Raw genomic sequence first — 14532 nt, forward strand, 5'->3', positions numbered from 1 at the left:
CAGGAGGGTGAAATCTGTGGGATCTTTTCGCCCTCTCCCCTTCTTCCAGCCACCCCTGGCTTTCAGTGGGCATATTTTGGGTGTTCAGATTTGTAAATGAACCTCTTTGTGAGCGACTCATGAGGAAAATGCTGGAGGTTGGGGTCCCCAAAGCCACAGAGAGTACAAGCTTCCCATTGCTCCTTCACCCACCCCACTCACATGCGTATGTCTCCTCCTGGCTCATCAGGTGCTCCGGATCCCAGATCAGCCTTCTGAGCCAGTATCCATGGTCTCACAGCTCATGGGACGAGGTGTGCGATCCCCCCTTAAGCCTGCATGGTGTCACGGATCAGGGGACCGCTCGGGGGAGCGTGCGCATTGTCACAGCTGGGTCGCTCCACTATTCTGCAGCGCAGCATCTCAGGTGGAAAATGCCACTGGCAGAGGTACAAGCGGCTGCGTTACCCAGGTGCATTGCAACCCCGGTCCCTCCTCTGTCCTCCCTTCTCCAAACTTTCTGTGAGACACTGCACCCTTTGCAACAGCAGCAGAGAGGTGAGAAAATAAGAGCACAGCACCTGCCGCTTCCCTGTCCTATTCCTTCCAGCTGTATTTTTGCATTCCCACACCAAAGAGGGAAGGCGCTGTAATTCTATCAACACAATAAAACACACCAGGAAGCAGAAGGTTTCAGAGCATTTCATTTGTAACCACAGTGCATTTTGCATTATTGTATATAAGGCATAGACAGGTGATATATATGTCTTCCAGCCATGTCAAACCCCTGAATAACGGGGAGCCACAGGGAATGCTTTATATAGATCCTACCTCCTGGCTGGCTTTAGTGGACAGACAGAGCCAAGCTACGGAGGGCCCGCAGTCAGGGGAAGAGATGGATGTGGCTGTTCAAGCAGCAATGCAAACAGGACTGAATTGGTGTTTTCAGATGCTCAGACCTGCTTTTACCCACCACAGTCCCACAGAGTCTCCTTGGCATGAAAATTGGCCCTGCAGCCTGGGCTGGGAGCACGGAGGATTGCATGCGGGGGTGTAACCCATGCAGCTGGATGCCCTGGATCCTATTCTCCCATCACTGATGACCTGCTCTGGTTTGTTAAGGAAGAGCTGTTGGTACGTGCTGGGGAATAAAATGCGGTTTATTACTGGTGAAGGCTCTGGGGAGGTAACACACAAGTGTGTTTTGGTGAAGTTGCTTGTTTCTGCTGGGATAGACAGTAGTTGTTGTGATAGGATGGGTGATGAGCACCCAGATATAAGCAGCGCTTTGCACTCAAGCGTGGGTCACTCATCTCTCTGGGGATCTTGGCACCAAGATTTTGTTTCTGAAACAGGGAGGGGTCACAGAGCAATAATGCCAAGATGGGAAATTTCACAGGCTCTACAAACCAAAGCAAGGAAGTGAAATAATGGGCCTGATTTCCTGCCACAGATAGGAGAGCAAGGCAAGCCAGCACTCAGCAAGGTATGCAGACACCCCCCAGCAGAGCTGGGTCATGGTGGAAGAGGTGCAAGGACCAACCACACCAACATTTGCATAAAATACAAAACCCAAAACTCATTAAGAAAGTTGGAAACACAAGCAACATTTGTCCTCCGCTCACCAGATCCTCAGGGAGAAAGCACTACGGAAAATTTGACCAAGACCTGGTAGTTTGATAGTGGCTAATAAATGGGGGTGTGGATGCAAATGAGGTTGAGAGGCTTCTAGGGAAAAACTGAACAAATGCAAAAATGAAGCATTTAACTGTGCTGGTAAAAGGAAACACCCACCCTGTTGCGTACAAGTCCAGAGCCGACTTCACCGCTCGAGCTTTTGGGAACGGCATGCCGGATTGGCCAAACCTCATCAGCAAGGACAGGTTTTTATAGCTGCATGTTCTCCGTGTCAAAGACACCGTCTTCACACATGTCAGTGAGCTGCCCTGTGCAATCTGGGTGCTGTTACAGTACTAAATAACAAGGGATTTAATGCTCAAGGCATTACATCCCAATCCAGCAAAGCAATTAGGCGTGTGCTTTTTTTTTCCCCTGCCTTCTGCTAAGCACAGGCTTACGTGCCTTGCTGGAGCAGGGCAGGAGCTTACATTAGCACAGTTTGTCCTGAGAAACTCTGATCCCCCAGGATCACTTTTCACTGCTACTTGCTCTTGCTTCTCATGCTGAGAAGCAACAGCTCCAGGGGACAAATGAAACTGAGGAAGACACGTCCCATCCCACTGAAGGGCAGCAGGGAAAGACCTATTTATCATCAGAGGGACCGTAGCAAAAGCCATGCGGTGCCGGAGCAGCAGGACAGCTGTCTCTCAAAGGGGCATTTGCTTCCATGCCCAATGGCCCTGTGCTGGGAGATAGTTCCTTGCAGGATGAGTGGACACAGGATGAAAATTTGAGACTAATGCTGTTTTGATTAGCATCACGACATCAGCCAGCACTACAAAACACTAGAAATCCCCTTAGTCCACACTGCTCCATCCGATTGCGGCAGCGGAGAGACAGACGGACAAGAGGAGGGAATAGAAAAGAGCAGAAATGTCCCAACACTGCCATCCCAGTCCTGTCGCAGCTGCCATTTGCTCGGTGGGAGGCCGAGCAAGACCTGCAGAATATGTCTCGTAATAATTTGTTTGCAAAGCAGGAAGCAAACAAGCCCACTTCCAAAGGTGCGGGTTATCCGCCCCATCAGCGCCCACCAGCAGTGAGTTTCACAGCTTACGTTGCCGTCTGGTCTGCACCGCTTTGCTTCAGCATGTCTGGGAGCACAAGAGAGGAAAAGACTAACAGCTTCGCTGAGCTGTGGCTGCAGGGGTTGCATGCAGTAGGAGAGGAGAAAAGCCAAGTCCACGTGCTCTGCTTTGCTCCTGGGATTGCTCCTGGGGCAGGGCTCAGCCCGACTCCTCTTTCTCTGCCACAACAGCACGGGTTTTGAAGGGAGGCCTGTGGGACTGTAGAGGTGAAAGAGCAGCTCAGAGGGAAAACTAGCTCCAAAAAACACGAGCCAGACTGTGCAGTCCTTCATGAACACAAAATTCCGTGGGGTTTTTGATTTAGCAATTACCACCAGCTCCTGTCCGGTTTTTGCATGTCAGCCTCTTGCCTGGGCCCTGTATCTGGTTTTCGCTCGCTTTGGCAAGGCAGTGTATCAGCCCAGGGTTTCAGGCTGTGCAGCACATTTCGTCTTCAGTAGGCATATAGAAACCAGATAATACACATTGCACAGCAAAGGAAAACTGAGGCTCATTCAGAGCGCAAAGAAAAGTGTGCTCAGAACCTGAGAGATTTTGGCCTGCACATGCTGCCTATGCCAGCAGCCCGTGACCCCTCTGCTAAGGTCTGCAACATCTTTGTATGCTCACAGACTATAAATGAAAAGGTCCTTTTCTCCCCCACCTTCTTTGGTTTTGCACGGGTATTCAAGCTTTACAAATCAGAGCAGCTTAATCAAAAAAAAAACAAAAAAAGACAACAGACAAAGTAAAGTAAGAAATATTTCAGAATAGGTATTTTTTTTACTTGCTTCTTCAAGGTGTGTACTGTAGGTGGGATTCTGCATACTGCATCAGGGTAATTTGTATCTTCATTTGTTCATTTTGGTAGCAGCCTAGGGCCCGAGAGAGGCTGTTCCTTCTCCACCTCCATCTGCTGATGTGATCCAGTGCAGAGCCGCAACTTCTTTCCAAAACCCCCAGGCAGGCACCAGACCTTTCTGGCATCTTGCAGCACAGCTTCAGTTGAAAGGTTTCACCAGTTTCATAGCAGCATAGTTCTAGAGGGAAGGAAAAACAAGGGAAAAGCTGATTTGAAGCAGGTACAGCAGGACGGTATGCAGAGCTTAAAGCATTTTTGGGGGCACGGCGCAGAACTGCAGATGGGGCTGCATTCGGGGCAGGCGTGATGGCCAAGATCCCAGCCCCGGCCTGCAGAGACAAGCAAGCAAAAAGTGCAACCCTACTAGCAAGGGTGGTAGAAAGCCCAAGACACATGAGAAAACGGGTCTTGTCTTCTTCCAGTAGAGGCTACTGGTCACAAGCACCAGGAGTCACTCCTGGACTTCGATTGTTCCTTCCGCCAAGTTTTTAAGATAAATTTCCCCCTCTTCATACCCTTGCAAGAATTTTGGCATCTCCCCACCAGCACCATCCCAGTGCCCACATGCCTTTCTTGCGGGTGAGGAGACACGTCCAGCTCTTTGCTGAGTTGCTCCAGCTTCCTTCTCTCCTCTGGATCCTGGTGGCCCTTCCCCTCTGCTCTCTCTTTGTGCTGCTCCCCCACAAACCTGGAGGGCTGTATTCACTACCCATGCCTTGACCTCACATCCTTATGGCTCCTTCTCCCCACGGTCCCCCCAAAACTGGTGACCTCATCTGCTGTTGGGTTGGACTCTTTGGCAACGGGCCCTGGCGCCGGTCCCCGAGCATCTGCCAAGCTGTGCCTTGACGTTTTCTGGAGAGCGCTGCTTTCCACAGGCCAAAATCTGCACCCAGGATCATGCCAGCAATCAGTCACTCTGAACAGCAAGAGGACGGTTCTCCAGCCCTGCCCCATCCTCATTTAGTTTCTTAGTACAAACCTAGCCTGCAGCTCCATGGGCTAGATCCAAAGAATCTGCCAAAGGCAATCAAGAAAGGCAAACCTATTGTTGATTTTTTTTCCCCTCTGCCTTGTCTGCATCCCTTAACGCCTCAGCCATCTGTTTCAGCATCGGCCTTTGGTGTGGTTTTCGTCCCTAAAAGCAGACACCCCAAGCAAGACCTTCCTGTGCCTGTTTTCTGGGATCTATACTGTCCCTGTTATTGCGTGGTGAAGTATGGGGCTGCCATGGAAAATGAGGTGTCACAGTATTTTAGCCTATTATATGTGCAATTCCTTCCTTGAAAGAAGATGACAGCGCTGTGAAAAAGAATAAGCTGTGTAAATGCTGCTTATCAAGACCACAACGAAAATACAGACAAAGATGCATGGTTAGGTTGTTTGGAAAGAGCTATATTTAAAGTAGCTCTGATTCAAACCCCTGCGACCACATACTAGCCAGTTTGGAAGTCCCTCCCAAGCATATTGAATTTAATTGGTACAGGATGTTCTATCACTTTGTCACTTTAAAAAAACAACTTTGGAAACAAAGCATAATGCTAGTTACCAGCAAGATCTTTGGAGGAACAGGGAAAAAAGAAAAGAAAAAAAAATAATAACACAACAGAAGTAAAGTCTGACCAAAGGCATCTTGATAAATTACAACGTGTAGCAAATTATAAGGCAGTTTGCCAACTGAGGATTTCTAATAATGCCATAAATCACGCAAACAAAGTTAGGGCAGTTTACCAGAAGTCATTAGAAAAGCCTCCAGTGACATATAACCTTCGAATTAATTATCCATCCATTTGTCTTTCAGAGTCTATCCTCCAAAATGCTCCTATTTTTTATGATTTGACTGGTTGCATTCTGGAGGGTAGCAAGCTTTCTGTCCAGCTATGAATTTGTATTAACGAAGTGTTGAAAGCCAAGCAGGATTATCAATCAGCGCAGAAAGCAAGCTGTAATTAGAATTAATGGCAATGGAAGCAACACTGGGCTTGCAGAACACAAACAGAGCTTTAAAAGGTAGTAAACATTTTCATGGTGCTGCAAAGCAGAGCTGGCTCCAGCTGGAAGTAGCGTTACATTTTTCTGTGGTGGTAGCCACTAAAATCTTTACAATAAACACTGCTTTGGAGAGATAACTTCACCGCAGTATTCCCTACAGGTTACGGATGCAGAAGGCCAGGCTGGATGTTTATAACCTTTTCTTCTGACCTTGTATCTAGCCCAAGACTTCCACTCAACCGTTCCCATAGCAGAAGGCAGAGCTCTTCTCAGTTATGGCGATGTCAGATGAAAAGTCCATCAAAGTCACTGGACCTTTCCAAAAAGCCCCACAGCATGCCATAAATGAGCACTGCTGGACAGGAGCATGGGGTGGAACCAAAGCATATCTTGTAGAAAGACATTCAGTCTCGATACGTGGACGCCTCGAGCAATGATGAATTTACCACAGCCTTTGGCAAGTTTTTCCAATGGTTAATTACCCTTCGTCTCAAAAATTAGCATCCTATTTCCACTGGAATAGTTCCTCTAACTTCAACCTCCAGCTACTGGATCTCATTATACTTTAGTCTGCTGTTTAAGGACTCTTCTGATGTCAAGTTAAATCTAAGGACTGTCTGAGGAAATCATATAGGAAATATCCAGGGAATGCTGTTCCCGGAGTCCTAGCTTGTACAGACCATAATGACAACCACTCTGCAAAGAAAGCTAAGGCAAACCAGCGAGTAATCTGACACTAAGACCGGGTGGAAGAGCCCAAGTAAAAAAATGAAGAACCTCAGAATATCAGATTTTCAACATTTTTCCCCATTTTTGTAAAACTAGACAACTTTTTTTTATGGAAATTTGCAATACTATGCAGTTTTCCACCCAAAACCAAAAGGTTTTCAGTTGGAAATGGCCTCTCACCCACTAAAATGAGTTGCTCTGTAAACAGTTGTGCTAATGATGACTGATTTTCTTATGGACTTGTGCCTAAATTTCCCGTATTGCAGTACTGCCAGCTCCCCACAGGTCCTGATGAACTCCTCCTCATCCCAAAGCACTTCCAGAGCCTTCCTCACTTCTGCAGGTCTCCCCCTGCTCCTTCCAGGGACCCCACATCCCACCGGGGCAGCCACGGCACATTCTCTGGCTGGAAAACAACTGCCGGTTGCACAAAGCTCTCCTGGGAAGGAGGCTTTGAAGAGGACCTGAGAGGAGGAATGGGAATTTATTCAAGCCCATGGTCAATCACACATAGTCTGTGTCCTGAGGATGAGGGAAGCACAAAGGCACCGCATCTTCAAAGGTTTCTGATCCCCTGAAGTAACTCTAAAGGCATATATATTTTGCAGAATATTTGCCTATAATATTTTGCAGAATATTTTCTTTCTCACCTCAATGGGGAGAATACTTCCCTGGGGTGCAAAGCATCCCTTGATAAGTATTCTGAACAAGACCAAGACATCAGCTGCTTCATTTTTGCTGGAAAGCCTGAACCACTGTTACTTGGACACTACTGTTGGGAACCACAAGACAGCTCTTCACCGTTTCGCGTGGTAGCACATGGCTTTCAAATGGGATATTTGCTCTTATACTCCAGCTACTCTGACCACAAAGCTGTGACTGTGGTTGGAAGCTTTTCAGCACTGTATGGGCAATGGGAATAAATTTTTAAAAATACCATTTTTGTACCAAGAGCTGATGAAAATGCCTTGGGTTTGTTTTCAGGTGAGATTCCTGTCTGTCTGGGATGGGATGGAGGGTGACCTGTGCACAGTTAGCTTAGCTCCCAGGACCATTAGTTTCCCAGGGAATATTTTGGATATATATTTCTCGGGTAAAACGTATCTGCCTTCGGTATCCTCAGGCAGAGTACAAACAAGACAAGAGTTGGAGCCAGGGCTCAGACTTCTCTGGCAGCAGCTGGTGCACGGTACACAACACTCCCAGGTGGAGAGGCTGTATGAAGGCGAAGGCAGGGACATTCAGGCTGCAGGCAGGGACACTCAGGCTGCAGGCAGGGACATTCAGGCTGCGGGTCCCAAGACTCCTGCTGAGCCAAGGACCAGCTGCTGAAAAGCAATGACTGGAAGGACGCTGGAGGTCCCAGCGGAGGTCCCAATGAGCAGAAAGCTCTGGACGTGATCTTCATGAAAGGACATAGCAAAAAGGGCAACGGAAGCAGGAAAATAGTAACTTCACCTCTGTATGCACCACTTAGCATCCCTGCATCCCTGTTCCTTATCCTCTTCCTGCTCAGACTGGTGGTCCGTGTGCCCTAACAGGATTCCCTTCAGGTTTCCCTCCCATCACCCACCACTTTTCCAAGGATAAGAGGGGCAGAACACACACAAAACTCTCTACCTGCAGCATAGGACCTCAAAACTGCACGTGTCGTGGCAAGATTACATATACGCCATTACATGCAGCAAGGTCCTTATTTTAAATGGGACCTGATGGTGCTCCTGGCACGCAAATCAGAACAGAAGTGAGGAGGGATTGTTTTTCCATGCACTTAGTCAGGGATGTAATGGTGAGCCCTGCCAAAGGTCAGGATGCCAGGGGCATCCTTCATAGCAAACCATCACAGGCACCATTGCCAAATTTAGTGCCTGATGAAATGGGAAAGGAACTAAATCTCCAAGTAGATACAGAACCAGTGACCTCAAAAATCTAGGGGAAGCTGGCCAAATACATAAAAACAGAAAAATTCCATGAAACATGGCCTTACTTTTTCAAAATATGACTAAAAATTGACACAACCCAAATGAAATTAAATACAACAACATTTAGCTAGGGAACAGGGAAAAATCCCAAGTAATAATGGGTGTAAATCAATATTTATAGTTTGCAAATTTTTTCTTCTCTCAATGTTGTTTTTATATGATACCACTGGAACGAATGCAAAGCCACTTGCTGCTTCAGGGAAACACTGCGTTTTTCTTGGTCGAAAAGGCTTGGTTTCTGCTACTTGACACAAAGGGGAGTCTCCACGAATGGCTCCGAGTACAGGGCAGGGAGGAGGCAATGCAGCAGAAATCTGCACTTGTACAATTATTTCCTTCTTCATACTACTTAGCACCTCAGGAATTGTTTCTCCAGCAGGAGAAGTATCCCAGTCCTTCCCATGGATATGAGGATAGAGAGAAGGGGAGAGCCATGATCTAATCCCATCCCCTTTTTTCTAGATGGGAACAACCAAGCATGCACGACTTCAAATCATCTGAAAGTGATTACGATGGCAAGGAGAAATTCCACACCTCGCTTTTCGGTTGCACACTGCAAGCACACAAAGCCATCTGCAAAAGGCAGCCACGTTCTCTCACATGAAGTTATAAATTACCCCAATGAGTTCTTTTCTTAAAAAAAAGAAAAAAATCATATACAAGAAACAGAATTTGTTAAGTGCTGGAAAGAGAGAGGCGGGTGATTTTTCTTATCAGTCTGAGAGGAGGGGAAATGGCATCCAAGAGCCGGCATGAATTATTCCAGTGCTGTAGAAACAGAGGAGGATACAAAAACCCATCCCAAGCCAAACTGGAAGGCCAGGGCTCTATTATTTATTTATTTTGTTTTGCCAGTGGAACTGACAGTAAGGTAAAAAAAAGCCACTTTCTTGATTTATGAGGTGAAAACCCTCCCCCTCGTTTCAGACATTACATTGGTATAACGTGCTCCAAGCCTTGATAACGAGAGACAGGGCTGCCCAAACGCCTATAAACTCCCCTGCATCTTTAAACAATTACAGACCAATGTGGTTTTTTGCCACTGCTCAGCCCTGTAAAATGGCTGCATTGCTAATTAGGCTGCGTGTTTGTCGGAGATTTTCCCGCCAGCCCTGCAACACCTCAAACCTCTTTGAAAACAATCAATTAGACATGAATTAAAACGCAAAGAGGTAAGCACCTTGCAGTGAGTCTGTAGCAGAGACCAGAAACACAGACTCTCTTTTTGACCCATCATGGTCCACCAGGTTGTTCCCCAGGGACCAGCATGGCACTTTGCAGCACTGGGACCTTCTCTGTCAGCACAGAGTTTGGTCAGCCACAGAGACCTGGGGGAACACCTAAGAACTTGGTCAGCCCCCCTGTCCTCTCCTGCACCCATCGTACCGGGAAGGCATAGATGAAGATCCCCAGGAAGAGCAGCAAAACGAAGAGCACGATGGCCAGGATAACCACCCACTTGTACCGCCGCCACAGGATGTACTTTAGGGTCTTGTACGGGGAGGTAAACCACAGGAAGGAGGTCTCTGGCCGCCTGGAGACAAAAAAAGTCAAGGTCACTTCTGTGTTTCACAGTAGCTTCACCCTCCTGCATCCCCAGCACAATAAGCAAGCCCTGCTGTAACAATCTGGCTGCTCATCCCGCAAACCCACATCCCTCTGGGTAGACTATGTCAAATTCCCTCCTTGGCAGTCCAGACCAGCGTCCCAGCCATCCTGGATTGTCTCAGCTCATACAGTCTGAGCACCAGCAGTTCAGAAACAGAGCCTATGTGGGAGCAAGCCCATTGTAGACAGCAGACTTCAAACAGGGAACACAGATTTTCAGTTTGCTCTTTGAGAACTCTGTGCCCCAATGGTTACTTTTCCATTCAAAATGCTCTTACTTGGGGTCCTCCAGCTTGGGGTTCATATTTGGCTCATCCCGACCCATGCCAGCTGGCCGCTCTTCATGCTCTTGTTCTGCCACAATTTCCAAAGTCATTTCCAATTTCCCCTGTGTGGGTTAAACGAAAACAAACTTATAAACAAAACAACAACAAAAAAAAACAAACAAAAAAAAAGGGGAGGAAAGGTGAGAAATGAATGTATGATGTAAAATACTGATTGGGGAAAGGAAAAGTACTTTGAGCATAAGCCAACCACTACAAACAAGGACCATGAGGAGCCTGGTAACAGTGGATTTCATACAAATCCCTCACCTGCACACTACAATGTTCTCAGCAGATACCCCAGGACACCTCAAATGTCATTGACACCCAAGTTTAGGCAACTGACTTGAGGGTCTTTTGTTGAATGACTTAATTCATTGCCTGGACTCCCTTACCCGTATTGAACAGTTGTCAAAGACTTTAATAGGAGCACAGACACTTACATTTAAACATATCAGTCTGACGGCTGAAATCTTTCCCTGGTACTTATCACAATACAGTATCATTAAGAATAGATGTGATACAGAGTCAAATTAGGTGGCACGTTCCAAAAAACCACAGCAAAAATCCCACAGAACAAATCATTTCTTCTGAAGCATTAGCACAATGCTGGACAAATCCTGGAAGACGTCTCGCTGAGAAAAGTTGGTCCAGTTTGTGAAATTTGCAGCCCAAGACTGCGTTCCTTGCCCTGACCATGGCATCCTGCATGCACTTGGCCCAGCCATGTCCCTCCTCAATGCTTTCAGTGAGTCCCAAAGAGAACACGTGAAGAGGCCACCTTACCGCCAGGATCTTCTTTTGATCCTTCTCAGCAACACAAGGCCACCATCCCTTGACAGTTTTCTGCTCAAAGAGTGACACAAAGCGACTTGAAGACAAGGTCTCATCTACTAGCTCTAAGGAGCACTTCTCAGCAGTCTTGGCAGGTTTGGGCATCCTGTTGAGATCCATCTGAATGGAGCCTGCAAGGAGGAATGTTACTGGGAAGACATCTCAGTGTAACGGGTCCTTAAAACATGGACTTTTTCCCTGAAGAAATACTCAGTGTGGCACACTCCTGACCTCAGGGAGCTCGGGCAGACACCCACACAGCAAGGCGGAGAGAAAGTTCAAGCGTAGCCCTATTTTCCAAGCACAGTGCTAGTTTTATCCAGTGGCTCTGCCTAGGAATTGAGCACTTGGCATCAGCATTATCCTTAAGAAGACCTGAGGCATGAAGTCCTTCTAGAAGAGGATGCAAAATATCCACTGACTTACTCAGCTATAACATTGGATGATTTGCACTGAAGTCAACCAGGCAGGCTGAGATTTTTAATGAAGATTAAGAGATTTAGGTGTAACTCTAATTGTACACACCCACAGCCCAGTCAATATAAGAGCATTGGGCAGGAGGCTTGCAGATCTCCAAATAATAGGCATTTTATTGCCCCACCCAGGTGAGTAATTGCAGCAGACTAAATACGAAGGACATCCCATAAAAATGATAGCTTCCTTCTCAGACAGAGTGATCCAGTAATTAGCACACTTATCTAGCCTTTAGGAAATCTGAGCTCGGCTCTCCAAGTGTTAGCTGAAAGAGCCTGTGTTTAATTTACATTGCTACACTAATTTACCTTACGGTTGTGAACAGCCAAGAACATACCCAGGGTCTGGTCCAGTGGCTCAGCTGAGGGACAGGAGCTTTTTACACTGCTATGGACAACTCACATTCAATACTGTGGTTGTATTTGTAGCTTTTCTGTGCCACAGATTCTTGCAACCAGTGACAATAACAGCACAGATCAGATTTGTTGTGAAACGCTTCTGAGGTCCATTGATGAAAAGTGCTTTACGAAAGCCAAAGACCACCTTTATTTGTTGGAATTTGAAAACAATTAATGTTGGCAGCCAAGAGCTAGTGAAGTGCAGAGCCAGAACGGGAAAACACACCTTGGAGAGGTTATTTTGGCACTCAGCCTATGTAATTAATCAAAGACAGAATTTAAAAGGATCTTGATCACATACTTCCTTAGTGAAGCTTTTGATGTTTGAATTTTTTTTAGTGACAAAAAGAAAGGAAGAACAAGATCCAAACAAAAAAAACCACAATGCTGGAGCCTCCAGCTTCTGCACAGATAATCTGCTGCATGGCTCTGCTATCCTTCCTATTAGATGTTTTTGTTTATTTTTTCCTTGGCCTAAACCCAGATTTCTGAGGATGATTAATGAGGCTAGCATTGGAAAAGGCAAGTGTTGGATTGAGCTGTGTTCGTGTCGAAACATCCCAGGTAAGGCACGGCAAGTCAGTGATCCTGCCTGGTGGCCTCTGCTCAAATACACGGTTAGCCCTGACGAGCACATTTCAGCACTGACTCAGCTGAGTCACGGAGAATTGGGGCCTTCCTGGAAGGTGGTGGCCTGTTGGATCTGATGATGCTCTCGATATTATGTCAGGCCAGGAACAGGCTGCTGTGAGCTGAGACTGGAAATCTGCCTGATACAAACCACTTATCATCAGTCCTGAACTTATGCTCACACTGAATCCTGTTCAGTGGCTTAAACTGGTCTTTTTGCACTTTCTTCATATCCTGAAGTGATTCAATAATTTTTTTCCTTCCTGTCTGCATCAGCAGGAATGGAGACAAAAAACTCTCCTGACTTACCCAAATAGTCATCAAAAGAGAACTTGTCATTGTCCCAGATCTGGAAGATAAGCTGTGGTGGAATCTTATTTTCTGTCTTGTCCAAGCTCCAGAAGTGCTCCTAAAATCACACCGGAAAAGAAACAAAGGGAAAATAAAAGGCTTGTTAGTAGAAGTGGGCAGAGCCTGGCTACTCTCATCTCACAGCAGTTGGAAGTCCTGTGACATAATGTTCTTGGTGTGTCCTGCTCCAGTTCTGCAAGGCCAGAGCCACAGCAGGACAGTGCTAGCTCTGGCCAGATCTTGAACAAGGATGCTCAGTGGAAAACCCAAGATGCTTCTGAAAGTTGTGTTGGTATCAATTTGTGCCTTAATTTAATGACAATATTTTAGCAAACAGGCACCATGAGCTTGCAAATATGATCTTTTGGAGTGACAGCATCATATTTACATGATTTAGATGAGGGTGACTCTCCAAGGTGAAGAGAAGAATGAGTGTTGAGTGCCAGTGATGCCAAACTTCACCTTCCTCATAATTAATGGAAAAATATAGGAATAAATCTGGATCCACCACTGCTCTGATCTGCTGTCTGGTCTGTTGTAAGTAGTTTGTGTGCAGCTGGTCAGGTCAACTTGCAACCTGCAAACACCTCTACCACCTGGAGGTAGCCTGTGGCTCCCAAGTTTACCTACTAAACATGAATATCGAAAGAAAGAGACTGGTGCTTTCATAGCAGATCACTGTGTGGTGAGTTCTTCAGTTCTCAAATGACTTTGTTCGTCTTTTCTGCACATCTTCCAGGTTTTCATTCTCAGGACAGGTGAATGCTAGAGTTGGACATGGTATCCCAGTAAATCTGCTGGTAATATTACACTGGGCTGCTGCCAAGCTAAATAGTGTGCTTGCCATATCTATTACTACATCCAAGTTCAAGACTGGAGAGATTCGGAGCCCTGACGACCAGAGCCTGCCTTCCGGTACAACCAGTTGAGCAGTGGCACTGTAACACTTGATTTCAGTCCTTATAATGTGAGATCTGTCACTGCCTACGTGCCCTTCTCATTTCTATTAGATGGGCAATATTTTGTCTGTTTCCTGTCACTTGAGCTGCTGTGACAACCTTTTGAAAGGTTTTGCAGCAGTCCCAGAAGCCTATTTGCAAAGCACCTGGAATGAAAATTACACCGTGTGCAGTGCAGGCGATATCATCCATCAGTTCTGCAATCCATCAGTAATAAGGAATAGCCACTGCTCGGGAGACAGCATCCGTATGCAAGCTCAGCAATAGGATAAGGCAGCAATTTCTGCTTTCTGGAGAGGAGGCGATTTACAAAACACTCACCCATGAGAAGTCTGCAACTGCAGTGGTCTGGTTATTACAGGTCAACAGAAAGGCAGATGGTCTGTCTTGTGGATCGTCAGACAAACACTCCCCAAAAAGCCAGTGGAGGGGAAAATTTAAAGTAGACTTCTCTAAGGAGGAGGGTTTGAATTGCATTACTGTGACAACGAGCTTGCGGTCACATCATTATAATATATGGTGGATATGTGCCCAATGCCACAGAATTTGCTATTTATGTGGTCGCAACCAGTAACATTTCCCAACAGGGATCTAATACCACTTTTGGGATGCCACAAGATGCCTGAAAGTTAGGACTGAGAAGTGTTAGGACAGAAGGAGAGAG

The 14532-nt window shown here is 46.4% G+C and overlaps 1 protein-coding gene across 9 annotated transcripts in view; it reads right to left on the reverse strand.

The window, feature by feature from the left end:
- Positions 1 to 663: 663 nt before the first annotated feature.
- DYSF (dysferlin) overlaps positions 664 to 14532 on the reverse strand; it is a 107795-nt gene continuing 93926 nt past the window's right edge. For all 9 annotated transcript variants that reach the window (XM_054203466.1, XM_054203460.1, XM_054203464.1 and 6 more), the window contains 5 exons: positions 12868 to 12967; positions 11009 to 11187; positions 10178 to 10287; positions 9678 to 9825; positions 664 to 3766 (listed from right to left, as the gene is read on the reverse strand). In XM_054203466.1, coding sequence (XP_054059441.1) covers positions 3728 to 3766; positions 9678 to 9825; positions 10178 to 10287; positions 11009 to 11187; positions 12868 to 12967 — 576 coding nt within the window. In that variant the 3' untranslated portion in view covers positions 664 to 3727. The remainder of the gene's footprint in view (positions 3767 to 9677; positions 9826 to 10177; positions 10288 to 11008; positions 11188 to 12867; positions 12968 to 14532) is intronic.

Source organism: Rissa tridactyla, chromosome 5, assembly GCF_028500815.1.
Source record: "Rissa tridactyla isolate bRisTri1 chromosome 5, bRisTri1.patW.cur.20221130, whole genome shotgun sequence".
NCBI lineage: Eukaryota > Metazoa > Chordata > Aves > Charadriiformes > Laridae > Rissa > Rissa tridactyla.